This window comes from Amblyomma maculatum, unplaced genomic scaffold (genome assembly GCF_055883805.1).
Source record: "Amblyomma maculatum isolate TAMU_Amacu unplaced genomic scaffold, ASM5588380v1 scaffold_22, whole genome shotgun sequence".
Lineage (NCBI taxonomy): Eukaryota > Metazoa > Arthropoda > Arachnida > Ixodida > Ixodidae > Amblyomma > Amblyomma maculatum.
This window is the reverse complement of record NW_028146747.1, coordinates 2,131,273-2,143,820: the sequence shown is the minus strand read 5'-3', so window position 1 is coordinate 2,143,820 and position 12,548 is coordinate 2,131,273. Positions and strand designations below refer to the sequence as shown.

General features: G+C 44.2%; 1 protein-coding gene across 1 annotated transcript in view; it reads right to left on the bottom strand.

Moving 5' to 3' along the window:
* Positions 1 to 12,548, bottom strand: part of Sgt1 (suppressor of G2 allele of skp1) — a 72,120-nt gene that overhangs the window by 51,713 nt on the left and 7,859 nt on the right. The window contains exons 6-8 of the mRNA XM_084586509.1: positions 8,010 to 8,118; positions 7,688 to 7,784; positions 1,280 to 1,387 (exon numbers count right to left, since the gene is read on the bottom strand). Of these exons, the coding sequence (XP_084442635.1) occupies positions 1,280 to 1,387; positions 7,688 to 7,784; positions 8,010 to 8,118 (314 nt within the window). The remainder of the gene's footprint in view (positions 1 to 1,279; positions 1,388 to 7,687; positions 7,785 to 8,009; positions 8,119 to 12,548) is intronic.

Genomic DNA, 12,548 nt, shown 5'->3' with positions numbered 1-12,548 from the left:
AACTCACCTCCAAACGAAGAACATGAATTAGGTAATATTTTGAAAGCTATTTCATCTACAAGAAAACTAATCAGATATTTGAAATCAGCATGCAAAAGTACATTAATGGTGCAAGTTTCAATCAGATCCACAGATAAATAAGGAAAAAGTTTTAAGAGGGGTGTCCCCCCTTAAATATCTTCTAGTGCTTACTTTGAAGTGTCAATATTTTATTAGTCCCCATCCTTTTATTAACTTTGTGCCTTGATTCCTGCAAAACCCTGGACTTATCAAAATTCTTGACGATGGACGCCTACGGTATCTGAAAATCACTATGCACCTTTGTTAGCAAGGTGATGAAGTTCCCAGAGGTCAGAAGAAGCAGCAAGCTATGCAACATGTTAGTTTCGTCCCTTCTTCCCTATTTTGAGCAATTGCCGGAGTTGATTTGCGATAGAGAAGACTGCAGTCACACTAAGGACCTAACCAAACTAATGCAACCACTGCTGAAAAACTGGACAGGCAACATCAATCTGACAGTGCAAAAAATCACGCTTGCACATAAAACTTTTTTGAGGGAAGTTCTTCGCTTGTAAAATAAGCTTGCATGCCTTCTGTGCATCACACGACTTCATAATCAAACGAAAAAAAAAATAAATTGCCTGAGCCTGCGGGCGTGTCGATGAACTGGCTGTCTTGTGTTGTTTCTTTTGCAACAGTTTGTGCTAGCTAGTATGTTGTTTAGGTGGTGGTACCCACTTGAATATTATTTCCAGTGAAAACTGAGGAACAGGCTGAACAATAATGTTGAACGCTACATCCTGAATTGTAAGTTTCCAAAAAAGTGCACGCTGAATAAATGGGCCAGACCTTGTCCCGATTTCAAGATTGTAATATCTAATAAGTTATTACAGTGGTTGAAGCGCAACTAAATGGGTGCCCACTCAGCAAGGCACACGACTGCCATGATTCTCATTGTAAACGAAAGACCTGGAAAAGGCCAGTGTTGATGACATGCCGCTATCACCTTATCAATAGCAAACTTGCACGTAGCATCACATAATGTGTGAAACCCGACCGCGCGGATGCCGAAACGAAAGCATAGCCACGGCCGTTGCGCGCAGCTCTCCGCCTGGACTCTTCACGGAGCAGTGGCAATGAAAACTAGGCGCAATACGGCTCTTCCGGGCGACGCGACGGGCTGCACCCAAGTGCGCCTCCATCGAGTGGCCGTGGTACAAGATAAGCAGCAATGAGGGCAGCCGAGGGCCAAGGGCAAAGCAAAGAAACATGACCTCACCTTTGTGGAGTAGCACTTGTAAGTAGTCTGCTCACCAAAAACAGGGTGGGCAAGTTGCAGTGACAGCTCATACTTGTCCTCAGATGGAAGTTTTGCACTGAACCAAATCTGGAACGAAACGTAAGTAGTGTTGAAACTGAAGCAAGATAAAACTGGCTACACACCTGTCAGGCTGCCCACCCACTCCACACTGCTTGGTGGGAAAACAGCATGCAAAATTCTCCTCATATGGCAATTAGATGCACACTTCGACAAACTACTCCATCCAAGCTGTGTCCTCGGTACAGTGGCGCACTAAAGTGAACGGCCGTGTAGCCTGACATCTAAGCCACACACCACAAGAAAGGTAAGGGCATCAGTTCTTAAGGTGAACAATAACCCCCCCTCCCGCTTTTATTTTTCAGCCTTTTCTAGTTGACTAATTTTCACATGAAAGCATTCTTCTTTCAATGCAGTTTATAAATGCAGGCCAATTTCAATTAACCACTGTAATAACACCTGGATAGCAGTGTACGATATCTTGAAAAAAAAAATGTAAAAAGCCTCTTCCACATTTGTAAGCAATGCGAACTGCTACAATTAAATCTCGATATAACGAATCCCACAGGACCGCAAAAAATAATCTTTTGAAATACCATAATGAAATCTGCGATTATAAGCAAGTGGTCAAACCTAGGTATGAAAAAGACGTACCTTGGCGGTAGGCACGTGTGTAGACAAGCAAAACCTCAAATGAAAATGTTTCACTAACTCCAAAGCTGGTTTATTTGAAGAAATCAATTATTTTCTTCTGCCGCATGCAGCAAACACGTCTGCGCACTACATTACACCACTACAGTACATACAGCTTCCACTTTATGGAACACCTAATCGCATGCGTGATTGCACCAAGTGATGAAAGTATGGACTTTGTCCGTGTGCAAAAAAAACAGGAAATCAGAGTTTGATATGACCTCTTTTTCAATGCTCCTTGAAGTTTGAAAATCTTGTCTTGGTATTTCAAAATGATCGAAGTGGTCAATGGGGTAATGCTAGCTATCTGTAGAGGCCAAATCGCTATTTCCCTGCATAGATTTCTTGCAGTGAAAGCAGCTGCGTTCATCTTCACTGGCTGGTATCATTGACAATCTCGCACAAATTTCGTAATAAGATAATCTGATAAGATAAAATACAGTCCCCATGTACTAACATCCGACCCGCGTACGACCCAGAACACAGGAAGAAAAAAAGGGCAGGCGGCTAGGCCTGCTGGCTACTATGTAATAAACCATAGCTTCAAGCTGGTACTAGATGTGCTGATGATGATAGCTACGGCCCACGGACCATACACACAGAAACGGCGGCTTCTGTTTCACGCGAGAGTTGCAAGCTGCGGCACTGTTAACGTTAGCCGAATTCGTAATTACAAAATAAATAAAATAATTTTGTTATTCTGAAACATACACTATTTTGAAATTCGCAATTCTGAAATAGTTTTACATTGAAAACATGGGAAATATGTTGGGATTTTTAAAAAAATTCATTAATTTGAAAAATTCGTTAATGTGGTGTTCGTAAGTAACAAGATTTCACTGTATGAATATAAACTCACAATCCAAATGCAAAGTATAATTTGACCACCAATGTGCTCAAACTGCACAGAATTCTAATCGTTCACAAAACCAAAATCTCCTTCGAGAGTGAACAGTTCAGTGCACAGTACAGTAACTCCCGCTGCAACCCATTCAAGGTCGTGGGTCCAGCATTCCAGTTAAATGCTAGTGGCTCTTGCACCACTGCCATGACACTGCCACATTGCTCATGCTGGACATGTATATGTACTGTAGTTTTTATATATATATATATGCATTTTTATATACAGCTTGTGAACTCGAAACTACACAATACGCAATACATACACAAATTTTATTGTGCTCCAAAGAGCGTGTTCAGAAATGCCAGAAAATAAGGTAGCAATTATGGAAAGACAAATTTCCACAAACACACTGTTAGCCACAGAACTTGTCAGCTGTCAAAATTGTGCACATTTGCTTGCTAACTCCCAATTTATCTTGAGATTAACTTCAATTTGAACACGATATCCCTTTGGTGTCATGAAGGGCAGGGGGAAGGTATCCTTGTACAAGACTAAACAAGATGAACAAGTGTTGAGGGGAAGCCCATATGACAAGTTTAGGCTGCAGTCAGTGCCAATGGCAAGTTTGTAGACACAAACATGAAGCCATACCAGTTTTGGAAGCATTTTGAACCAAAGTGACCCAGTGCCCTGTCACCACCAGACGCCTTATTACACAATTTGCTGCCCATCTTGTGGCCGTTGCTTTCGTTTTGGCCAAATAAAAGCACTGAATGCACTGCAGTGCAATAAAGAGGAAATCTTTACTTGAAATATGAATGCATCTTGTTGGTGTTGGTGTAGCGCATTTCCCAAATGCGCTAACTTAATTACTAAAACTCACCCCAAGTTTGTCACTCCACAATACAGTCAAATCTCTATATAACGAACACGCATAAATAAAATTATTGAATATATCGAACTCGTCTGAAGTATTTTTGTCAAATACATGTATTTTTAACTTTCTATAGCGAACGCGGTTCGGTATAGAATGGATATAACGAACTTCGGGACGCCAAGCACTACCTCACTTTAAGAGCAGAAGGCAGGCTTCGTTGCACTATAGGTGTTATATGGCGCAGCAAATGTTCCGGACTACAGATGCGACGTCGGCATTGAGAGTAGACAGCCAAAGAAATAGTTCGCATCTCACAATCGCTGACAGCGCCGCTTCAGCAGCGGCGGCAGCGGCACGATCGAATGCCGTTGCTTTTGCCCTTTTGCGGTTTAGTGTTAGCAGCGGCGTAGCCGTCGTAGGTCGTAGCGTTCTGTGGAGGTTGCGTCGGTGGTTGTGTCCAGTGTGGTGCGCAGGTGTGTGCAGTGCTGTGATGGCGGTGAACGTGAAATAAAGAGCAGCACTGACGTTAAAGACCAAGCTCAAGATAGTTCAGCGTGTGGAGAACGGCGAAAAGAAGTGCGTTCTTGCAGACTTATTTGGCATCTCAATGAGCACTTTTGAGTACCATTCTCAAGAACAAAGCTGTCATCAAGGCACAAGCACAAGAGACCACACGGACAGGTGCACAGCGTCTTCGGCCCCCTGCGTTCGGCGATGTGGAGAAGGTGCTCTACAAATGGTTTTTGGACGTCAGAGCTCGAAACATACCGGTGTCGGGACCGATGCTTCAATAAAAAGTGAAAGACTTAGCCTGTATCCTCGATGCCGAAAACTTCGTCGCCAGCTCCGGATGGCTGCAAAGGTTCAAGGCACGCTACGACATCGTAGGCAAAACGATCTCTGGAGAAAGTGAGACTGAACTCTGAGAGCATCAAAAAGTGGTTGGAAGAGGAGTGACCGCAAATCCATGCAAAATATCAGCCCAAGGAAATCTTCAATGTGGACGAAACGAGCCTATTTTGGCAGATGCTACCCAGGCATACCCTAGACGCGCATGGAGAGCCGTGCCATGGCGGGAAGCAAGGAAAGGCCCAGATCACTGTTTTGCTTGCCGCCAACATGGACGGCACTGTGAAGCTGCGACCCTTCGTCATCGGGAGATTTAAAACCCCGAGATGCATAAAAGGGGGCTGCATACTCCTTGTACAGTATGCTTCCAACAAGAAATGTTGGATGATGCGTGAACGTTTCGCGAAGTGGCTGCATGCTTGGGACTGAGAGCTTGTGCGCGAGGGTCGCAAAGTGTGTGTCCTCGTTGATAACTATACCGAACACAACGCAGATGTCGCACTCAATAACATTGAAGTTCTCTTTCTTCCGCCTAACACTACAGCCAAGCTACAGCCTTTAGATCAGGGCCATCAAGGCAATTTACAAGAGGAGACTGACACTCTTCTCGTGAAGCTTCGTATGAAGCAGGACTTGAAGATTGACTTGCTGGAAGCAATCCAGATGCTTAAAGCAGGATGGGACAAGGTGAAAGGCGAAACGATTGTTAACTGATCTCGGCATGCTAGTTTTGTTCCAGCAGAGGCCCGTGCAGCAAGTGACTGTGTTAACGAGGCCGACGAAGCAGGAGCAGAGCTCTGCGAGCTCGATGAGGCCTGGAACGATTTTGCCCGTCATGTTGGTGACGTGCCCGCAACAATGACTGTAAAAGACTTTGTAGGTGGCGACGACATCGCACCGACCACAGCTGTACTGACTGACGTCGAAATCGCTGCGGAAGTCTCTGAACATCCCGACAAAGCTCAGGCTGACCTGACAATGAGAACATTCCTACTTCACAAGAAGCGCTTGCTGCATTGGATTTACTGCGCCGCCACTGCAGTGCTATTGAGGGCAGTGGGTTTGCCCTTGTTGAATGTTTGCAAACTGTGGAACAGGGCGTGATACGGAACAAGATCAACGCAAAAAAGCAGGCCGCAATACTGCAATTCTTTGCGCTTCAATAAATGGACGTGACCCAAGTAAGCACCCTTCGAGTTGCTGAGTCTTCTCCGATTGAATTTTGCTGCTCTTGCATGTATTTTTTTAGGAATTTTATATTACGAATTATGGATGTAGCGAACTATTTTCCGATTTTTTAACTGTTCGTTATAATGAGGTTTGACTGTATAACTAGCACGACCTCCACAATAACCGATGTCTGCTGCAGTTGAGTGCGCTTGTAAAATTTTTTTTTCTTAGGAACGCTGGACATGTATGTGCAATAGGTCACTAATTAGTACTGGAGAACAGGAAATACAAATTTTGGAAAGATTTCACAGAGAGATCTGGACTTGCAAATTGCTCGACATAGCAAATCAGGGCCCGCATTGGGGGCCTAGATTAGTTGTTTTCACCCTCACGCGATTGGTGGAAATGCCTGAGCCAGATGTCTGTTTAGCTGCCACTGCAAGCGGTGACAGGAAGCCAACATGCTCTGGTAGCAGCCAAATGCCCAGCACTATTGCTTCGCTTGCTCTGCCGATGAATTCACAGCTCTGCAGTGACAGACGGTGAATGCTGTTGCCGCCAATGGTTAACAACAGTGAAGCTGACTTGTCTGCACAACACTGAGCAGAAATTACCTGTGGCATACACTCACTACACACAGAATGCTCACTGCTGTTTTCAAACCAAATAGCTAGTTGCTGTGATGACGTGGCATCTGCACTGCCATTAAATTACATAGTGGCTACTCGTACAGACGGTAATCTAAGTTTTGCATTCTACCTATGCAGCTCAAATGTTGGACACCACAGTTACGCGTTTATTTTATTTGCAATAAAGAAATAAAAAAAAAGCAGCTGAACTTTTTTCCTCTGTTGCTCTTCATGCACGTGCCGCGAAATTTGGAAAACAAAAGTTTCCGAAGTTTGCCAGACGCAAAGCGCACGCAAGCCCACAAACACTTCCAAAGCTGACTCGTGAGCCAGCTTGCAAGCTGAACTCAACCACAGCACCGCGGCTATCGAGAACCTTAAGTGGTGCAGAAAAAATCTCTAGCATGTCCAACATGTTGCTTAAATGACACATCGCTGACGGATAACCATCCACATGATAAGCTCTAACAGCCAACTGTGTTGTAGAGTAACAAATGCACGCTTCCATAGAGGAAACACTAGCAATTTGTGAGACGTTATGCTACATCTCACATCACTCATTGCTGGAAAATGCAGGCGTGACAACAGCTGCACTGATGATGATGCCATATGGTTTTTAGAAAGTCAATTTTCCGCAAAAAAATGATTCTCATTAGGCCTAGCAACCACCATATTGTGAAAAGATAAAAAGACCAAAATCCCCATGCATCCAATTCGTTAGAGGTAAGATGAGATGAAGCAAAAGCCCTTCACCCAATTTACAACCTGCTGACATGCCAGAAAATGCAGCGAGTTCACTTTGAAACCAGGGCCCCCATGTTTGCCTCATTTGGGCGATAGAAGCTTACCCTGTAATGCTAAGCGGCCTGGCCTCTTTTTGCTATATCCGAGCCGCCACATTTAATTCCATCAATGGGATAAGGGCAAAATGACACTGAGACAACGCAAAACTCTGAATACGAGCAATGGGCTCATTTATCTTGACTACAAAGTCAAGCTTTCCTTTGCGCTCTTTTCTAGCCCACAAAAGTTCAGTCTTCGGCGAAAACTATCATAACAGAGTAATTTACAAAATGCACATCCAACTTCAATTTGTCCCCAGTTTGGCACAGTTGAAGAAGGCGCTACACTCTCTTACCAGCAAAAAATACTCATTCACTAAATAGCCCAACTGTAATCCCAAAAACACATCAATATCAATGTCACGTTAATTTCAGAAGCTGTCAGCTGCAGGCAACCCTAAGACAATTATAAAACCTGCCACTAAAGCCAATCAACAGTGCAGCATCCAACAGAATCGTGCTTACGGCTGTATCGCTGAACTTGGTCTCGATGTTCTGTGGCTTCTGGTTCTTCAGAAGTACGGTGATTATGATGTGGCTCTCCGTCTGGTACCATTCGTGGCTACAACAGGGGAGCAACAGATTAATGATAGGTGTGGTATCTCCAGGTTGGCACGACAGGCAACAGAAGGACCTCCGACCCAAGCTTAGGGCTACAGCTCTGAAGCCACATGATCCCAAAACAACGGAAATGTGAAGTCATGTGCAGACAGTCGTTGGCCTTTTGCAGTGGCCACAAAGGTGACTGACATGAAGAATCTGCACACAAAGTGATTTATTGACTTACCGAATTTTCGCAGGTGCAGGAGGAGGCAGAGGTGGAGCTCGCTTGGCTTCCTCAAACAGCCTCATTTCAGTGTTGCACTTCTCAATCCACTCAGTGAACTCTTTGCCGCCTGTAGGAGGAGTCAGAACCCATGATGAGATCTTGTAGTCATGCTTTCCAATTGAGTCTTCGAAGGAATCCATGCAGTGCATTAAGGCCAGGATGTGTCATGATCCCTAATACCATAAACTAGTCTGTAAGCTAAAGCTAGCATGAACTTGGTGCCTGCATGATTTACATGCAATAAAACCATCCTCAAGTAAATAAATCCATATCCCAAGCAGGGCAAGATGACAATCAATCAGTGGAGGATGCTGTATCAGACGGATACCTGAAACACTTAAATTATTCATGGAGTGCCTAGTAAATTTCTTGCAACAAACAGATGTGCACACCACACAGTGAAGAGCAGCCTTTTCCCCAAATGCATATTTTCACCGCTACATTCTCAAACCAGGAAACTGAAAGAAATTGCAATCCACTGCGAGATTCAAATAAGACACATGAAATGCACCACCAGTAACAGAATTTCGGGGAAAAATTAGTGCACCTGAAACAACTTTTATTCTTTTTTTGCTGAACAGATTAAAAGAAACACTTGTATATCACCAGCTGTGCATTTCTTTTATAATGCACTTCCAGTAACGTCTATTAAGGTCTGTACAGCAGGTCTTGAAATATACCCGCCCAATCTGTGACATCAAGAAAACTGTCAGAACAGCCATCGAAGAACACAAGGGCCTATATTTACAAACGCTGGATTAGACCAAACACTTTACAAAGCTTTAAAGGGACACTAAAGACAGCCAAAGATGGTATGAAAATCTAATAAACTACATTTGGTGACACTGTCGCCGCATATCCGGCAGCAAAAAATCGAATAATTGCAGAGATATTGCGATAAGAAGTTGAGGTTTTTTCTTGTTCCCGCAGGTCGAATTCAAACTGTGCCCTCCGACTACGTAGTCCGAGTTGAGTGACGCACACTATGACGTAAGCGGAGACTCCGTGATAGCTAGCGAGCCGGCGCGGCCTGCGGTGTCGCATCCCTCAAGGGCCAACATGGCAACAGCGTACTTGCAATGACGGCCTCAGCCGAAATAAATAAAACGATGAAGAGAGTAATTTACCGAGTGATGGGCCCATAAAGGAAGAAAAAAAAACAGAGCGCTTGTAATGCACAATACTTTACATGTTTCTCAAGCTTTTGCGCTCCTTCTTGCACTGCGTATAAACAAACCGAGCACTCGGTCACGCGAAGCTTCCCGACATGTTTACATACAAATAAGATTTAGTTACCAGCAAAATAGTGTCCTCGCTGCTGCGCTTGTCAGTTTTGAAGCTTCGTCGCACTTTTTTCCTTCAAGGTTTGTGTTACAGCTCAGTGTTCAGCGAAAATTACGTCCACGGTAGCAGAACATGACCGAAGTGCCGGCGCCACTACATTTGCCAGCGCTGTGAAATTTCACATGTTAAAATGGATCCAGTGCACAATATAGTGCGCATAGGCATCCAGAACATTAGTTGGAAGACGTGAGAGCAGGCAGCATGCGCCGATGATCAAGAAGTTGTAATTTTTAGACCGGCAGCAGACTTTATTGTAAATGGGGCCATGACATAAAATCTAGAAATATTTCCAAGGTTCCTGTGGCGCGGCGTAGCCGAGCGGTTAGCGCCGAATGTTACGGAGCAAGCAGTAGCAAGTTCGAGTCTTACCACTACTGGCGGTTTTTTTTTTTTTTTTAGAAATCGATTTTTTTTTAACCTTTTGTAATGTATTTCTGGTGCTTCGTTATTTTTAGTTTTTACTTTTTACCCGAGGCCCTTTTTTCGCCGGGCGACGAGCGCAATATATCGACGCTCTCCCGCTCTCCTTGGTATGAGTGGCAAGTATGCCCCTTTTGTTTACGACGCCTGCAAATAGCACGTTGAAGGTCTTGTTGACGCAGTATATGTTGGTCAGATGTGCCATGATTTAGTGAACAATTGAATGATAATGCATTTTTTTTTTTCGGTACTTAGCATATGTATGCTTTTCGTGGCGTACGTAGCTGCAGTCAAGCGGTCAGGTCGCAGTCGAAGCAGCAACAGCGGCGATATGTTGGCGCAGAAGTGTGAACGAAGGAGCGTTTCGGTGGTAGCGGATTTCGCTCGCTCGTGCCTCCGAATGCTCAAATGGGAACCATCAAGGCGCATCTGCTGCTCCAAGCTCGTAATTCAGGTGCTGCAGGTTCAAACAAACTATCCGAGTGCGCACGAAATGCCTGAGCCGACACAACCAAAACTGAAATGGGCGCCTGTGGCGCCTCCAAGTATATTTTTGTATTTGCCTTGCAACATTTACGTTGTCTTTTCGCCGTCGTTTACGTATGATAAAAGCGTGTCATCATGTTTGAGAAATAACATACTACCGCATTCAAACATGCAACGTAATTCGCATTTGTCAGCCTCCGGGATCCCTAGCGCGTCACGTGATTTGTAGTTGCGAGCCTCGGCCGTTTGGCTGTGGTGGCGATACCTGTCTTTCTGTTCTTCTTTACTACCTTATAACAGCTCTTTTTTCAGTAAGAGTGGTCTTTTTGTAATCAGGAACTGGCATTCTATCGATGCAAACCCACTTCCTTTCTCTCTTTAGTGTCCCTTTAAGTGTACGACGTGACAGCATTTACGGCTCCCACCTGCAGTTCCTCCACTGCAGGCCTTCATTCCGAGTACATGCACCCTGCTATTCGCTGAATCACTATTGTCTTCATTTGTGCCTCTATTATATCTAACTAAATCATTACATGAAAGATTATACAAGAGATATAAAGCCAACTTTAGCCAAGTCGTACGAGTGTGCATGAGCAGCGTATATGACTTCCATCTCAAAGCTCCTGCCAACTCGGCCATGTCATGCGATCTCATGAAGCTAACACAATGACCAATCAATTCCAAAGCAGTCATTTGCAAGATGTATACCCATAATTTTTCGCTCTCAACACTAATCCTAATGTTGATTTTCCTGGAAAATAGGACCACTAAAGCTACCACAAAAACTAGATAAAAACATTTCAATCAAAGATCAAGTGCTTGTGTGTTAAGTCTGAAAGCAATAATTGTTTTCATCTAACTATACCAGTTCATATTTCCACACTCCTGCATTCATCGTTCTGCTCAAGGTCCGCATGATGCCAACAGGGCAGCCTGTCTGTTCATAAGGCAATGTACTATTTCATTAATTGCTCATTTGAGAGCAACCATCAAGAAATTTGCCAACCAAACACTGGTGCAATAATGACCCCTAAGAAGGAAAGAAAATATAGCATCATGCCTTCTAGAAGCCATTCCGGGCCAGTTTCAGTTTGGTTTGGTCTTGCAACAAACCAAGAATCGAACAGGCAGATGGTGCTGGGACAGGTAGGTCACCGCCGCTTGCGGCGGGGGCTGGCCTGGCACAGAATTTTTATCTATTGTAGGCAGTCATTGCACCCGCCACCGCTTCGGTGGTGGTGGACGACTGCTGTTGTTGCGGCGTGCATCTTTCTCTCCCTCTTTCTTTCTTTCTTGTCTATTTTCTCTTCTGCTTGCATGAGGCAGCGGAGGTGGCTCAGCTACAGAGCCAGTAGCAGGCCCGTGCATTTTCTTTTCTTCTTACAGCCACAACAACAACTCGCACACTGCACACTGAAGGATAGCCTTCTCAAACAGATTTTCACCACCACTATTTCACCAAAGAGGCTGCAAGGGATGCTGTAGTGGAGACGTATTAATAAAAGTCTGCTCCTGAGGGACCAGAATATTCGGCATGCAGAAGTTTTCTACAAGTGGCCTTTTGGAGGTCGACGCCATGCAGATACAAAAACTGAAATCAAAAGAAGTTTCCAATACTGCCGCCTAGCAGAAAAAAAATGTTAATTCCAATGAGAATAAATACATGAACAACTAGATGACCCACCTATCTGATAGCTCTAAAATTGAACTTTGAATCTATCAACTGCCAGTGATTACCCCCCCCCCCCCCCCCCCCCCCAGCCTACCTTTAACTACACTATACCTTTCTCAAGGAAAGCTGAAGCTTAAAAGCGGTATAGACACCTAATTTTTGGGTTTGGGTTTAATCCTGTGTAATGGTGTGTAAGAGATTGGTGTACACGGATCACTACATGATACTCGCCTACAATGGCGGAACAATTTATAACCAAATTTCTTTCCTCACCAGTTTCAGCTTCAACAGCCAAGCGATAGCTGAAACATCAAAGTCAAGTCTAGGTCATGTGAGGAATCAAACAAACGGCGATATAATTGTTCCTGTTTTTAATAAAAACAGCGCGAAAAGGAAGACACAAGACAAGATAAAGGAAGCTACATGACAAGCGCTTGTCCTGTAGCTTCCTTACCTCTTGTCTTGTATCTTCCTGTTCGCGCTGTTTTTATTAACAATGGATGTTTACCAACTCGCCCAACTAAGTATCTTGGTAAATCGTTCCTGCGTCATTTGACACAGGAACGCTAAAGCAA